The following is a 17,026-nucleotide window of genomic DNA, read 5'->3' as shown; positions in this document are numbered from 1 at the left end:
GTTGACGAGGACAAGGCTGGAGATCACTTTGTCATGCTGATTGAGTTCGAACAACAGACTGGAAGCTTCAAAAGGAGGGTGGTGCTTGGAATCATTGTTCTTTCTCTGTCAACCATGGTTACCTGCAAGGAAACACGTGCCATCATCATTGCTTTTGCACAAAAAGGGCTTCACCGGCAAGGATATTGCTGCCAGTAAGATTGCACCTAAATCAACCATTTATCGGATCATCTAAAACTTCAGGAGAGCAGTTCAATTGTTGTGAAGAAGGCTTCAGGGCTCCCAAGAAAGTCCAACAAGCGCCAGGACCGTCTCCAAAAGTTGATTCAGCTGCGGGATCGGGGCACCACCAGTACAAAGCTTGCTCAGGAATGGCAGCAGGCAGGTGTGAGTGCATCTGCACGCACAGTGAGGCAAAGACTTTTGGAGGATAGCCTGGTGTCAAGAAGGGCAGCAAAGAAGCCACTACTCTAATAATGATATTCTGCAAAAGGTAGAGGGATTGAACTGCTGAGGACTGGGGTAAAGTCATTTTCTCTGATTTTCAGATTGTTTGGGGCATCCGGAAAAAAGCTTGTCCGGAGAAGACAAGGTGAGCGCTACCATCAGTCCTGTGTCATGCCAACAGTAAAGCATCCTGAAACCATTCATCTGTGGGGTTGCTTCTCAGCCAAGGGAGTGGGCTCACTCACAATTTTGCCTAAGAACACAGCCATGAATAAAGAATGGTACCAACACTTCCTCCGAGAGCAACTTCTCCCAACCATCCAGGAACAGTTTGGTGACGAACAATGCCTTTTCCAGCATGATGGAGCACCTTGCCATAAGGCAAAAGTGATAACTAAGTGGCTCGGGGAACAAAACATCGATATTTTGGGTCCATGGCCAGGAAACTCCCCAGACCTTAATCCCATTGAGAACTTGTGGTCAAGCCTCAAGAGGTGGGTGGACAAACAAAAATCCACAAATTCTGACAAACTCCAAGCATTGATTATGCAAGAATGGGCTGCCATCAGTCAGGATGTGGCCCAGAAGTTAATTGACAGCATGCAAGGATGGATTGCAGAGGTCTTGACAAAGAAGGGTCAAAACTGCAAATATTGACTGTTTGCATCAACCTCATGTAATTGTCAATAAAAGCCTTTGACACGTATGAAATGCTTGTAATTATAGTTCAGTGTTCCATAGTAACATCTGACAAAATATCTAAAGACATTGAAGCTGCAAACTTTGGAAATTAATATTTGTGTCATTCTCAACTTTTGGCAACGACTGTATTATTAGCGACCACAGAATGTCTTTACCTGGTTGCAATCTGTTTATGTGACATCTCATTAACCAGAAAACCAGTTTACACCCTTCAGTGACGCACTGACTGGTTCAGTGGAACTGGTTTGTTCTTGTTTATGGATGTGTGATTTGATTTTGTATTTCGTCCTCATGCCCTGAGGGGACTTAATCGAAGTTACAGATTGTATCTTTTACATGTAGTTTAGAGTTCGAGTTACGAAGGCTTCTGGAAGTGCACCCTTGAGCTGCGACTTTTACAGTAAAACGTGCCCAGAGTACTCCCGCTCACATCTAGCCTTCCTCTGTGCCACACTTATCAATTTATGCTTAAATGTTTAAAAGGCAGCAGAGGTTTACACTATGCTAGCTAGTAGGGTATTCAGAGGCTAATTTATTACTTTCCTGATTAAGGACCCTAAGTTGGATAAAGTGGGACTAGCAAACATTAGCACAGATTAAATTAGTTGAGTTTACAGTCCCTTTCCCGGGGATGAGTTACCACGACGATAGCATACAGAAGTCAGCCGTCCTTTGTCGAAGGTTATCTCTACCCAGATTAAGCGAAGTGTGTGTGCGTGTGTGTGTATGTGTGTGTTTGAGGGGCTGCTTGACATAAGACTTGCGAACAGGACTTGATGGGTGGGTTTTACGTATCATTGTGTACTTTGGGCTTTGGGGTATTTACGTTGGGTTGTTGAAACCTGTAAACTGGAGTTAGGGATCTATGGTCACAGCACAAGTACATTGAATAGAAACATAAATGCAACATGCAACAATTTCAAAAATGTTTCTGAGCTACAGTTCATATACGGAAATATATATTGTGTGACCACCATTTGCCTTATGCAGTGTGACGCATCTACTACACATAGAGTTGATCAGGCTGTTGATAGGGGCCTGTGATAGTGGTCCGGACATTTTCAGCTTCCAGGAAATGTGTACAGATCTTTGCATTATCATGCTGAAACATGAGGTGATGGCGACATATAAATGGCATGACAATGGGCCATTTATATGATGGCCCATTCGTCATGGTATCGCTGTCCAATCAAATTGCCATCGATAAAAGGCAATTGTGTTTGTTGTCCGTAACTTATTTACATTTTAGTCATTTAGCAGACACTCTTACCCAGAGCAACTTACAGGTGCAATTAGGGTTAAGTGCCTTGCTCAAGAGAACATCGGCAGATTTGTCCCCTAGTCGCAACGTTGACATCAGCAAACCACTCACCCACACGACACCATCTGGGGCGGCAGGGTAGCCTAGTGGTTAGAGCGTTGGACTAGTAACCGGAAGGTTGCGAGTTCAAACCCCCGAGCTGACAAGGTACAAATCTGTCGTTCTGCCCCTGAACAGGCAGTTAACCCACTGTTCCCAGGCCGTCATTGAAAATAAGAATTTGTTCTTAACTGACTTGCCTGGTTAAATAAAGGTAAAATAAAAAAAAAAAAATCTACAGTTGAAACCGGAATTTAAACCCGTGAAGAGCTTACTTCTCCAGCGTGCCAGTGGCCATCAAAGGTGATTGTTTGCCCACTGAAGTCAGTTACGATGCCAAACTGCAGTCAGGCCAAGACCCTGGTGATGATGACGAGAACGCAGATTAGTTTTCATGAGATGGTTTCTAACAGTTTGTACAGAAATTATTTGATTATGCAAACCCACAGTTTCATCAGCTGTCTGGGAGGCTGGTGTCAGATGATGTGGAGGTCCCGGGCTGGCGTGGTTACAAGTGGTCTGCGGTTGTCGGTCTGGTTGGACATAGTGGCAAATTCTCAAAAATTACGTTGGAGAAGACTTATGGTAGATAAATTAATATTCAATTATCTGGCAACAGCTCTGATGGACATTCATGCGGTTAGCATGTAAATTGCATGCTCCCTCAAAACATGAGACATCTATGGCATTGTGTTGTGTGACAAAACTGCACATTTCATAGTGGCCTTTTATTGTCCCCAGCACAAGGTGCACCTCTGTAATGATCAGCTTCTTGATATGCCACACCTGTCAGGTGGATGGATTATTTTGGCAAAGGATACATGCTCACTAACAGGGATGCAAACAAATTTGTGTACAACATTTGAGAGACATAAGCTTTTTGTGCATATGGAACATTTCTGGAATATTTTATTTCAGCTCATAAAACATGGGACCAAAACTTTACATTGCATTTATATTTTTGTTCAGTATAGTTTGTCATCATGTTTCATTGGCACATTAACCCTGCAGGTGTGCCTTTATGCTGGATTTGAGTACAGCCATCAGGCTGAACAGTGGGAACTAGTGATGATGCATAGAGAACAACTCTGTATATGACGAGATGTATTGAAGTTATGTGTGTTAAGATGTGTTGTATGCCATGAACATGTGTCAAATGATGTTGTTTTTGTCTTAGTCCTGTAACTAGTGTGCCCACTATATTGTGTTGAATATTGCATCGTGTACCGCATCATATTGGATATCATATTGTATATCCCATATCATAAACTGGGTAGTTTGGGTCCTGGTTGCTGATTGGCTGAAAGAAAGAAAAAATTCAGCTGTGTGTATATCAGACAATATACCACGGTTATGATGCAAAAGTACTTCTATACTGTTATTTTTATGTCCGTAACCAGTTTATAAAACCAATAAGGCACCTGGAGGTTTGTGGTAGTATATGGCAAAGAGGAGTGCCTGGATACAGCACTTAGCTGTCATATATTATACGACGGCTAAGTGCTGTATCCAGGCACTCCATTCGTTCATTTTGGTACAGTGTGTCACCTTCTCTGATTATCAAGCTGTTTTCAAACACAAAGCATACCGGTATTACATTTTTTAAATGTCATATACTATAAAACTTAATGTTTTTGCAGAACCAAAATGCCTACTGTTTATGCAAGAACGGGTATTCGGACAAGGCCAATGTCTTCTTTTTAACACAGGTTTCACCATATCCAGGGGAGCATCAGCCATGCGTCCACAGTCACCATGGTGGAGGCTAAACTGGCTCGACTCTTCCAGTCAGAGTACCTCGCTCTGTTAGAAATGTTTCAGTAAGTATAGAGTCACATGGTGACTCAACAAATAGCAAATATGAGCATATTGTAGCAGCTAGATACACTACATGACTAAAGGTACGTGGATACCTGCTCATTGAACATCTCATTCCAAAATCATGGACATTAATATGGAGTTTGCTGTTATAACAGCCTCCAGTCTTCTGGGAAGGCCTTTCAATTGATGTTGGAACATTGCCGCAGGGACCATTCAGTCACAAGAGCATTAGTGAGTTCAGGCACTGATGTTGGACGATTAGGCCTGGCTTGCAGTCATTCATCCCAAAGGTGTCCGTTGGGGTTTAGGTCAGGGCTCAATCAGTCAAGCCAGTCAAGTTCTTCCACACTGATCTCAACAAACCATTTCTGTATGGACCTCGCTTTGTGCACAGGGGCATTATCATGCTGAAACAGGAAAAGGCCTTCCCCAAACTATTGCCACAAAGTTGGAAGCATAGAATTGTCTAGAATGTCATTGTATGCTTTAGCGTTAAGCTTTCCCTTCACTGGAACTACAGGGCCTAGCCCGACCCATGAAAAACAGCCCCAGGTAGGGTTGTGGCTGTCACAAATGTTCGTCAGCTGGTGATTTTCAAGCAAATAACTGTTGGTCTCACGGTAATTGACAGTTAATTAATATAAACAAATTTAGCATCTGGATACTTCCACACATAGCTTACAAGCCACTGATGCAGACCTTTGGAACATCTACATTTTAAAAAGTCTAATAAATCCATGCAATATAGCCTACACCTTCACAATAAATCCGTTATTTATTTTAGACAGGTTTAAAGAAGCATGATATAAAGAAAATGTATTCTATTTCAGAAGTACAGAATAGCATACTCTGGGGCAGTATTCACAAAACCTTCTTAAGAAGAAATTCCTTCTTAAGTGACATTTTTTCCTTAACTATAGTCTTAAGAAGAAAGTTAAGAAACATTGCCATTCCTCAATAAAGTTATTGGAAATGTTCTTAACAAGGTTTTTCCTAAGTTTCGTCCTAAGAAATAAGTAAAGAAGGAATGGGATTCATGAAATAATGCTTTATAATTTCTTCTTGGAAATGTACTTAACTTTAGGACAGCTAAACCCTTGTCTTGAGACGAATGGATACTTTTGTAACCATAAATGTTTTCTTGCCCCACAGACAGAGTTGGCTACCGGATATTTAAATACAGCAAGAATACAAATTAAACATGCATTATCTAGCTAGCTAGTAATTTACAATATATTACAATATTCTAGAAGCGTAAAAAGCTAGCGCTATCTTGTCAATTTGCAAAGAAGAACTTGGCTAGCTTAGCTAACATTTACGTCGTTGGCTATGTTGGCTATAATGTCTTTACGCTTTAGCTAGCTAACGTAGCTAATTAACTTACCGGTCTATGATGGACGACACCCTCTCCTCCAGCTCGTCCACATGAATGGTCTCTCAGCTCCCTTCTTCTTAGCAGCCAACTTGATGTCGGACCACTTATTTTTTACGGTGTCACTGTCTCTTGCCATACTCCCAACGGCAGAGACAGAGACAGAGACTTGGCCACTCTCGCCCATTCTTTCTTTTTGGTCTCTGCAGTGACCCCGCAGTTATCAAGTCTCCCCAACAGCAACCTTTTCCTGGGTGCTAAACTCCGCAAAAAAAGAAACGTCCTCTCGCTGTCAACTGTGTTTATTTTCAGCAAACTTAACAAGTGTAATATTTGTATGAACATAACAAGATTCAACAACTGAGACATAAATCGAACAAGTTCCACAGACATGTGACTAACAAAAATGGGATAATGTGTCCCTGAACAAAGGGGGGTCAAAATAAAAAGTAACCGTCAGTATCTGGTGTGGCCACCAGATGCATTAACTTAGGGCTGCAATCCCGTTAACGGGATCGATATGACAACAGCCAGTGAAAGTGCAGGGCGCCAAATTCAAAACAACAGAAACCTCATAATTAAAACTCCTCAAACATACAAGTATCTTATACCGTTTTAAAGGTAATCTTGTTGTTAATCCCAGGCTTTACAGTCGAAAGCATCACAAATGATTATGTTAGGTCACTACCAAGCCACAGAAAGACACAGCCATTTTTCCAGACAAAGAGAGGAGTCACAAAAAGCACAAATAGAGATAAAATGTATCACTAACCTTTGATGATCTTCATCAAAAGACACTCATAGGACTTCATGTTACACAATACATACAGTGCCTTGCGAAAGTATTCGGCCCCCTTGAACTTTGCGACCTTTTGCCACGTTTCAGGCTTCAAACATATAGATATAAAACTGTATTTTTTTGTGAAGAATCAACAACAAGTGGGACACAATCATGAAGTGGAACGACATTTATTGGATATTTAAAACTTTTTTAACAAATCAAAAACTGAAAAATTGGGCGTGCAAAATTATTCAGCTCCTTTACTTTCAGTGCAGCAAACTCTCTCCAGAAGTTCAGTGAGGATCTCTGAATGATCCAATGTTGACCTAAATGACTAATGATGATAAATACAATCCACCTGTGTGTAATCAAGTCTCCGTATAAATGCACCTGCACTGTGATAGTCTCAGAGGTCCGTTAAAAGCGCAGAGAGCATCATGAAGAACAAGGAACACACCAGGCAGGTCCGAGATACTGTTGTGAAGAAGTTTAAAGCCGGATTTGGATACAAAAAGATTTCCCAAGCTTTAAACATCACAAGGAGCACTGTGCAAGCGATAATATTGAAATTGAAGGAGTATCAGACCACTGCAAATCTACCAAGACCTGGCCGTCCCTCTAAACTTTCAGCTCATACAAGGAGAAGACTGATCAGAGATGCAGCCAAGAGGCCCATGATCACTCTGGATGAACTGCAGAGATCTACAGCTGAGGTGGGAGACTCTGTCCATAGGACAACAATCAGTCATATATTGCACAAATCTGGCCTTTATGGAAGAGTGGCAAGAAGAAAGCCATTTCTTAAAGATATCCATAAAAAGTGTCATTTAAAGTTTGCCACAAGCCACCTGGGAGACACACCAAACATGTGGAAGAAGGTGCTCTGGTCAGATGAAACCAAAATTGAACTTTTTGGCAACAATGCAAAACGTTATGTTTGGCGTAAAAGCAACACAGCGAACACACCATCCCCACTGTCAAACATGGTGGTGGCAGCATCATGGTTTGGGCCTGCTTTTCTTCAGCAGGGACAGGGAAGATGGTTAAAATTGATGGGAAGATGGATGGAGCCAAATACAGGACCATTCTGGAAGAAAACCTGATGGAGTCTGCAAAAGACCTGAGACTGGGACGGAGATTAGTCTTCCAACAAGACAATGATCCAAAACATAAAGCAAAATCTACAATGGAATGGTTCAAAAATAAACATATCCAGGTGTTAGAATGGCCAAGTCAAAGTCCAGACCTGAATCCAATCGAGAATCTGTGGAAAGAACTGAAAACTGCTGTTCACAAATGCTCTCCATCCAACCTCACTGAGCTCGAGCTGTTTTGCAAGGAGGAATGGGAAACAATTTCAGTCTCTCGATGTGCAAAACTGATAGAGACATACCCCAAGCGACTTACAGCTGTAATCGCAGCAAAAGGTGGCGCTACAAAGTATTAACTTAAGGGGGCTGAATAATTTTGCACACCCAATTTTTCAGTTTTTGATTTGCTAAAAAAGTTTGAAATATCCAATAAATGTCGTTCCACTTCATGATTGTGTCCCACTTGTTGTTGATTCTTCACAAAAAAATACAGTTTTATATCTTTATGTTTGAAGCCTGAAATGTGGCAAAAGGTCGCAAAGTTCAAGGGGGCCGAATACTTTCGCAAGGCACTGTATATGTTTTGTTTGATAAAGTTCATATTATATAAAAAAATCTCAGTATACATTGGAGCGTTACGTTCACTAGTTCCAAAAACATCCGGTGATATTGCAGAGAGCCACATCATTTTACAGAAATACTCATTATAAATGTCAATGAAAATTCAAGTGTTAGACATGGAAATATATACAATATATATATATACCTCTCCTTAATGCAACCGCTATGTCAGATTTTTAAAAAACTTTACGGAGAAAGCAAACCATGCAATAATCTGAGATGGCGCTCAGAAAACAAATATAATTATCCGCCATGTTGGAGTCAACAGAAATCAGAAATTACATTACAAATATTCCCTTACCTTTGATGATCTTCATCAGAATGCACTCCCAGGAATCGCAGTTCCACAATAAATGTTTGATTTGTTCGATAATGTCCATTATTTATGTCCAAGTAGCTACTTTTTTTTCCGTACACATATCCAAACGCTCATGCAGGTCAGGCATAACGTCGGACAAAAAGTTATATTACAGGTCGTAGAAACATTTCAAACTAAGTATAGATTCAATCTTTAGAATGTTTTTATCATAAATCTTCACTAATGTTCCAACCGGAGAATTGCTTTGTGTTTAGAGAAGCCATGGAACGCAGGTCGCTATTATGTGAAATGCGCATGACCAGGAAATGGCTCTCTGCCAGTAACATGACTTATTCAGCTCTTATTCAGCCCCACATCACAGTAGAAGCCTCATTCAAGTTTCTAAAGACGGTTGACATCTAGTGGAAGCCCTAGGAAGTGCAACTTCATCCATATCCCACTGTGAATTCAATAGGGGCTAGGTTGAAAATCTACCAACCTCAGATTTCTCACTTCCGGTTTGGATTTCTTCTCAGGTTTTTGCCTGCCATATGAGTTCTGTTATACTCACAGACATCATTCAAACAGTTTTAGAATCTTCAGAGTGTTTTCTATCCAATATTAATACTAATATGCATATATTAGCAACTGGGACTGAGGAGCAGGCCATTTACTCTGGGCACCTCTGGGCACCTTTCATCCAAGCTGCTCAATAATGCCCCTGCAGCCATAAGAAGTTTAAGTACTGCAGTGCATCTCCTCCTCATGGACTGCACCAAATATGCCAGTTCTTGCTGTGAGATGTTACCCCACTATTCCACCAAGGAACCTGCAAGTTCCCGGACATATCTGGGGGGAATAGCCCTAGCCCTCACTCTCCGATCCAACAGCTCCCAGACGTGTTCAATGGGATTGAGATGCTGGCTCTTCGCTGGCCATGGCATAACACTGACATTCTTGTCTTGCAGAAAATCATGCACAGAACAAGCAGTATGGCTGGTGACATTGTCATGCTGGAGGGTCATGTCAGATGAGCCTGCAGGAAGGGTACCACAATGAGGGAGGAGAATGTCTTCCCTGTAACACACAGGGTTGAGATTGCCTGTAATGACAACAAGCTCAGTCCGATGATGCTGTGACACACCCCGCCCCAGACCATGACGGACCCTCCACCTCCAAAATCGATCCCGCTCCAGAGTACAGGCCTCGATGTAATGCTCATTCCTTCGACGATAAACACAAATCTGACCATCACCCCTGGTGAGACAAAACCGCGACTCGTCAGTGAAGAGCACTTTTTGCTAGTCCTGTCTGGTCCAGCGATGGTGGGTTTGTGTTCATAGGCAACATTGTTGCCAGTGATGTCTGGTGAGGACCTGCCTTACAACAGGCCTACAAGCCCTCAGTCCAGCCTCTCTCAGCATCTTCCGGGCAGTCTGAGCACTGATGGAGGGATTGTGCGTTCCTGGTGTAACTCGGGCAGTTGTTGTTGGCATCCTGTACCTGTCCCGCAGGTGTGATGTTCGGATGTACCGATCCTGTGCAGGTGTTGTTACACGTGGTCTGCCACTGCGAGGACGATCAGCTGTCCGTCCTGTCTCCCTGTAACGCTGTCTTAGGCGTCTCACAGTGCGGACATTGCAATTTATTGCCCTAGCCACATCTGCAGTCCTCATGCCTCCTTGCAGCATGTTCCCGCAGATGAGCAGGGACCCTGGGCATCTTTCTTTTGGTGTTTTTCAGAGTCAGTAGAAAGGCCTCTTTAGTGTCCTAAGTTTTCACAACTTTGACCTTAATTGTCTACCATCTGTAAACTGTAAACGACCGTTCCACAGGTGCATGTTCATTAATTGTTTATGGTTCATTGAACAAGCATGGGAAACCGTGTTTAAACCCTTTACAATGAAGATCTGTGAAGTTATTTGGATTTTTACGAATTATCTTTTAAAGACAGGGTCCTGAGAAAGGGATGTTTCTTTTTTTGCTGGGTTTCTTTCATCCACCATCACTTTAATCTCTTTTTCTGGTCATCCATTTTTGATTTTGATATAGCTAGTCTGATGTCTATAATGTGTGAAAAATAACAAAATAACCAAATCCGATCATCCCTGTCACATAGGCTTATTTATTGGTTTCAAGCACGTCACTAATGTCAATGCAACATAAGAAGATACTTATGTAGTTATTAAGAAAGATATTTACGAAGTTCCTAAGAAAACTACGAATTCAGCTATTTTGTGTTGAGCAGTTAACAAAGAAATAGGTACTCCTATATGCTTAATTTAGAGTTATTAATTTAGTGATTCTACAATCGTTGGGCTATATGTTTTGATTTTCAATACATTGTAAGGCTGCATGATGCCACTCTATTGATATTTTTTTTAAAGTCGCTTGAAAGGCATGAGCTCTGCTTTGTTTTTGCGCAGGCTGTACACACTTCATTAGTCTCTCATTCACAATTTGACAAGCATTTGATAATGCCTTAAATTTCACGGCGGTATCCCCTTTGTGGCCATAATGCACCCCAAAACAATCCATACCTTTTGCAGCCAGTGGCCGTTTTGCCCTTGCTGTGTTGTGCCCTTCTCCTTGAGTGCTGCATGCTTTTAAGCACCTCTCATTCACATGGCTCTCCATCAAGTGATCTGGTCTTTCTCACAGGCTACAAGTGAAGACAGACATATCGGGGATGCCTGTGTTGCAGCTAGCGTTAGGGGAAGACAGTGTGGTCAGTGGAGAAGGCACTGGGACTATACTGCGTGCGTCTTTACCCAATTCTGAGGTGCATATTGAAGATATTGGAAGAACTGTCCATAGTACAAAAGTCAACCAATTATATTCTGTGCAGGAAATAAATATTGGAAACATATTACTACATATTAATACAACCACTAGCATCAAAAACATTTTTACGCAATGTGGCTGACGTAACAGATCAGAACTTTTATCTTAAAATGTTGATAAACTATTAGGCTATTTCTCTATTATAAGCGCAGCAATGCGCACATGGCAGTGGACTATAAGGGCAAATGTTCCATTAGCGGGAAAACACCATTATCAAAAGTGACTGCAAATGCGATTATGTATGTAATGCTTTTATTATAAAGGAGCATTTTTATGGTGAAAATTATATTCCCCAAACTTGAAACTCACACGCTGTTTATGTCTGCCAGTTAGGCTCTAAACCCCTTGTAAAGAGGATTAACGTTATTTGGCTACTTTAGTTGTGATACAAACCTTATCAAAACATATATGCATATGGGCTAGGCTACATGAGGTGTGCAACTATGATTCGTAAAATGCTAGTCTCTTAAGCTAGGCATCATTCAGTGATAGGCTAATATTGTCATCCATCAGACTACAGGGGCAGCGGGAAAAATAGATTTTATCTATGCACTTTAAAAGTGAATGGAGAACACTTTTCCTGTGGTACATTTTCATGCCAGCCAGGTAGGCTATACTCCTGTTGTAAAGATAAACAATGTGCTTAATATTAAGAAAGTTGAGAAATAAATATAGTAGGACTAGCCTATAGAAAGCTGATGGGATCCTCCTTTTTTTAGCAGAGGCCATCAATTGTATAGCCTATAGGAATGTTGCGCAACATGAGCTCATAGGCTCTCATGAAGTGTTTGATTTTCGAGCATATTTTCATTGATGTCAGAGCGATTAGACTAAAGGGACAATAGAGTGCTGACTACCAGGCAGTTAGCAAGTTTGGTAGGCTACTAATGACCATCAGCAGCATCATAGTTTGGAGAAGCCTCATTATGGTGACAAAACGGTCACATGGAATATGACTGCCTTCATGACTCTTGACCGCTGGTGTGGCCTTAATACGATCACCGCAACAGTCTTAGCCCCAGACCATTATTCCCCCTCCACCAAACTTTATAGTTGGCACTATAAATTTGGGGCAGGTAGCGTTCTCCTGGCATCCGCCAAACCCAGATTCGTCCGTCGGACTGCCAGATGGTGAAGCGTAATTCATCACTCCAGAGAACGCACTTCCACTGCTCCAGAGTCCAATGGCGGTGAATTTTACACCACTCCAGCCAACACTTGGCATTGCACTTGGTGATCTTAGGCTTATGTGTGCGGCAGCTCGGCCAAGGTAACCCATTTCATGAAGCTCCCGACGAACAGTTCTTGTGCTGGCATTGCTTTCAGAGGCAGTTTGGAACTCGCTAGTGAGTTAAGAAATTATCTTTTTAAAAACATTTTTATTTACCTTTATTTAACTAGGCAAGTCAATTAAGAACAAATTCTTATTTTCAATGACGGCCTAGGAACAGTGGGTTAACTGCCTTGTTCACGGGCAGAACTACAGATTTGTACCTTTTCAGCTGGGGGATTTGAACTTGCAACCTTTCAGTTACTAGACCAATGCTCTAACCACTAGGCTAACCTGCCGCCCGAGGACAGGCACATTTTTTTTACGAGTTTCAGTACTAGGTAGGCCCATTGTGACCCACCACTTCGCAGCTGAGCCTTTGCTGCTCTTAGACATTTACACTTCACAATATCAGCACTTACAATTGGCTGGGGTAACTCTAGCAGGGCAAAATATGACAAACTGACTTGCTGGAAAGGTGGCATCCTATGACGATGCCATGTTTAATACACCTGTCAGCAACGGGTGTGGCTGAAATAGCCGAATCCACTAATTCGAAGGGGTGTCCACATACTTTGTATAGATAGTGTATGGTCATCTCAGTTGGTTCCTGTCTTTCTTTATTTCTCTCTCTGTCTCACTCTCTTTCAATGTGCTTTCCAAAAGTTCATTCAACAGAACATAATGGGGAAAGCGATACATTTTATAGTTTCAGATATGCACTGAGTATACAAAACATTAAGAACACCTGCTCTTTCCATGACATAGCCTAACCAGTTGAATCCAGGTGAAAGATATGATACCTTATTGATGTCACTTGTTAAATCAACTTCAAACAGTGTAGATGAAGGGGAGAAGACAGGTCAATAAAGAAGGATTTCTAAACCTTGAGACAATTGAGACATGGATTGTGTATGTGTGCCATTCAGAGGGAGAATGGGGAAGAGACAATATTTAAGTGCCTTTGAACAGGGTATGGTAGGTGCCAGGAGCACCGTTTTGTGTCAAGAACTGCAACGCTGCTGGGTTTTGCACACTCAACAGTTTCCAGTGTGTATCAAGAATGGCCCACCCCTCAAAGGACATCCAGCCAACTTGATACAACTGTGGGAAGCATTGGAATCAACATGGGCCATTATCCCTGTGAAACGCTTTCGACACGTTCTAGAGTCCATGCCTGGACGAATTGCGGCTGTCCTGAGGGCAAGGGGGGTGCAACTCAATATTAGTAAGGTGTTCTTAATGTTTGGTATACTCAGTGTAGAAGTGTTTTGAGAATGAGGCTTTGATTCTAGCCCTTCTGTGCAGGGGTGAATATAGATATCATCATAGATACCATCTCTGCTCTTTCTCTCAGTGCTGTGTTTTAGTGAACCAGGCCCCCTCTTTACCCCTTTCCACTACCTTTCTCTACATTTCGTGTCTCAATATGATTGGGGTCACACGCAGTCTTTTGCCTGGTCAGAGGTCATAAACTCCTACATTTTACCATAGTCATACCTCATTAAGATCAAGCCCTTAAAGTGTATAGTACCTCTTCACTTCAGGAAATGAACCAGCCTATGTCAGCTTGTCCTTGCTGCTTTTGAATAGAAAACAACCTCTCCAAACTCAAACAACCTCTCCAAACTCAAAGCCCAAGCTGTCCTAATGCTAAAAAAAAAACTTAACTGACCCAGTCCCAAACGTTTGTGATTATTTTGAACTGTGAACTGTGAATACATTTGTACTTGGCACAAATGTTGAGTGGAATTCAACATGGAGGTCAGTGAAATAATACATCTGTCACATTAACATTTGTCCTGGTCTTATTGAGGTGTTTTGTCTCTCCTACAGGAGCATTGATAAATGCCACAGGAGGGTGGTGAGCCAGGAGGAGTTTCGAGCAGCGATTGAGAGCAGGTATTTTGTCCCTCTCCTGTTCCTCTCGTATGTTTTGACTTTGTTGTAATTGAGATGCCATTTTTAGAACATCCTTGGATTGTCCAGCTAATTTAATTTGAAGCGCATTGTTGTTTCACACACAGTACCAGTCAAAAGTTTGGATACAGCTACTCATTCCAGGATTTTTCTTTATTTTTACTATTTTCTTGGCCAATTGTGCTTCTCCTCATGGGTCTCCCGGTCGAGGCCAGCTGCGACACAGTCCGGGATCGAGCCCGGATCTGTAGTTTGCATTGCATTTTGTAGTTTGCATTGCAGATTGCATTTTTGCAAACACTGGAGTGCCGTGCCACCTGGGAAATCCATGTCATTTCATTATTTTTTATTTATTTTTAAATTCACTATTCATTTCCACTATTCATCTAATGAATGGCCTAATATGTAGCTGATATTTAGCATCTTACTTCGATTACACATCTGTAGCCTCTCTCTTCCAGCTGTTCCTGTGCGCACTATAGGCTATAGGCAACGCAAGCCTCTCCGCTAATTCCTCTTCACGTGAAATCCGAGGAAAATCTATAGGCTACAAAAGCTATAGGACATATCTTTTTAGCCTTTTTTATATTAGACCTACTCGCCTTTTCGTGGCGAGAAGCAGGCTTGCTGAATGTAAAATAGGCCTAGGCCAAACGAACTGTCGGGGAAAGTTAAGGAGCGTTAGTGTGATCACTTTGGCAAGGGATGAGAACATTGTAGCATTAATGCAGGGACAGACAGAGAGAAAGCACAGCGAAAAAGAAGAACCAAACGAATTGACAATCATTAGAAAAATGGAAATCATGATGACATAATGTAAAAGATGGCTAAACAGCGTTTGTTGTTGATTTGATACATTTATTGAGTTAAGAAAAAAATCATTACATGTACATTGAATAATTATTTGCAGTTGTCACTATGACAATGAACATAACCTGAAGCACTGAATGGTCTGTGTTTACCACCGATTTACAAGTTTTCTCTCTGAAAAGTTTAGTTAATTTAATCTGATTGTCGTAAGGTTCCATGACTTTGTCCACACAGGGCATCTGAACACACAAAATACATTTAGATGACTTTCATTACATTTTAGGTGTTTTACACCTGTGGTATTCCCGTCAAAATGACCGGTCATTAGATATGAACAGGTGAGACTACAATTAGTGAATAAAATTGAGTTCAGGCACTTGCCCATTCATCAGATGGACACACTTCCTTTCCCAGACCTCCACATGCATGTGTGTTTGAGCACACACACACACACACACACACACACACACACACACACACACACACACACACACACACACACACACACACACACACACACACACACACACACACACACCTCACTCCCCTTGGCTTCCATGGCAATCCCCACGGGAACCTTCCCCAATAGAATCTTTCCCCCACGGTAAACACACCTGTTGGTATTCTCTCAAACAATCTCAACATTCTTTCAATAATATATAGAACTTTTCTCGCAGCTCTAGTATACAAGGCTTTTTTTGAAGTCTTGCTCACAATTCATTCTGTGGCAGCACAATGACCAAACAATAACTGTATGTGAGGCTCTTGATCATATCTTTGATCATGGCACTAGTGAGGAGGAGAGAGTCCTTGTTAAACTTTGACACAAAGTAGTCTGTGATAAATAGCACAATATGTTTCATCTGAGTATTTGTTATAGTCAAAATAATCCATACATTATGCTTTTTTTAAACTAAAAAACTAGTTGTATGAGCTCAGGTCAATGAGGCCTACAGGCCATAAATAGCAAATAGAAGTTCAAACTTGTCATGTTCACAAGAACAGAAGTTGATAAAAAAAAAAAGATCTAACACATCTGCTCTGACGACGAGCTCATGTCTGAAGGAGACGACACCTGCGAGGGGGAAAAAAATCACTCCCTGTTAAGAACTCTTTTTATTATTTTTTAATTTTTTATATATTGACTTTCAATTTTTTTTAGGTGATAATATATGTTTAATTATGGATTTATAATCAGCTATAATGAATTAACATGAAACGAACACAACAGCAGAGCAACAGAGGGTTAATAGGCCTACAGCGTACAGTAGGATGCGTTAACTGACAGGTGACAGTTGACTGACATGTGTAGGCCTACTGCAGAACGATAAATGGTAAAGGTCCGCTGGTGTGGATGCTCGCCAACGTTTATAGTTATGGATCATTTGTCATTATAGTTATCATTATAGTTATCATCCTTGGTGTGGATGCTCGCCAACGTTTATAGTTATGGATCATTTGTCATTATAGTTATCATTATAGTTATCATCCTTGGTGTGGATGGCCCTTTGGGCTATACCTTTTAAACTTTAAGCATTTACAGGCATTGGTTTTACTGAAAGTTATCTCAAAGATATAGGCTTAATTATCTCACTATGTAAACTTCTTCCGCTATCATTAGTACTAATTATTTCAGCCAGATGAGCAAGCACACGACGCTTCTACTGAAACTTCCATTTCTAGTTTAAT

General features: G+C 41.3%; 1 protein-coding gene across 1 annotated transcript in view; it reads left to right on the top strand.

Annotated features, from left to right (window-relative positions):
- The window catches only part of LOC139419645 (EF-hand calcium-binding domain-containing protein 6), a 73,061-nt gene that overhangs the window by 16,170 nt on the left and 39,865 nt on the right, over positions 1-17,026 (top strand). Inside the window, exons 10-11 of the mRNA XM_071169630.1 lie at positions 4,219-4,329; positions 14,444-14,509. Coding sequence (XP_071025731.1) covers positions 4,219-4,329; positions 14,444-14,509 — 177 coding nt within the window. The remainder of the gene's footprint in view (positions 1-4,218; positions 4,330-14,443; positions 14,510-17,026) is intronic.

The sequence above is a fragment of the Oncorhynchus clarkii genome, chromosome 10, assembly GCF_045791955.1.
Source record: "Oncorhynchus clarkii lewisi isolate Uvic-CL-2024 chromosome 10, UVic_Ocla_1.0, whole genome shotgun sequence".
Classification (NCBI taxonomy): Eukaryota; Metazoa; Chordata; class Actinopteri; order Salmoniformes; family Salmonidae; genus Oncorhynchus; species Oncorhynchus clarkii.
Note: the sequence above shows the minus strand (reverse complement) of the source record. Positions and strands in the feature narration are given on the sequence as shown.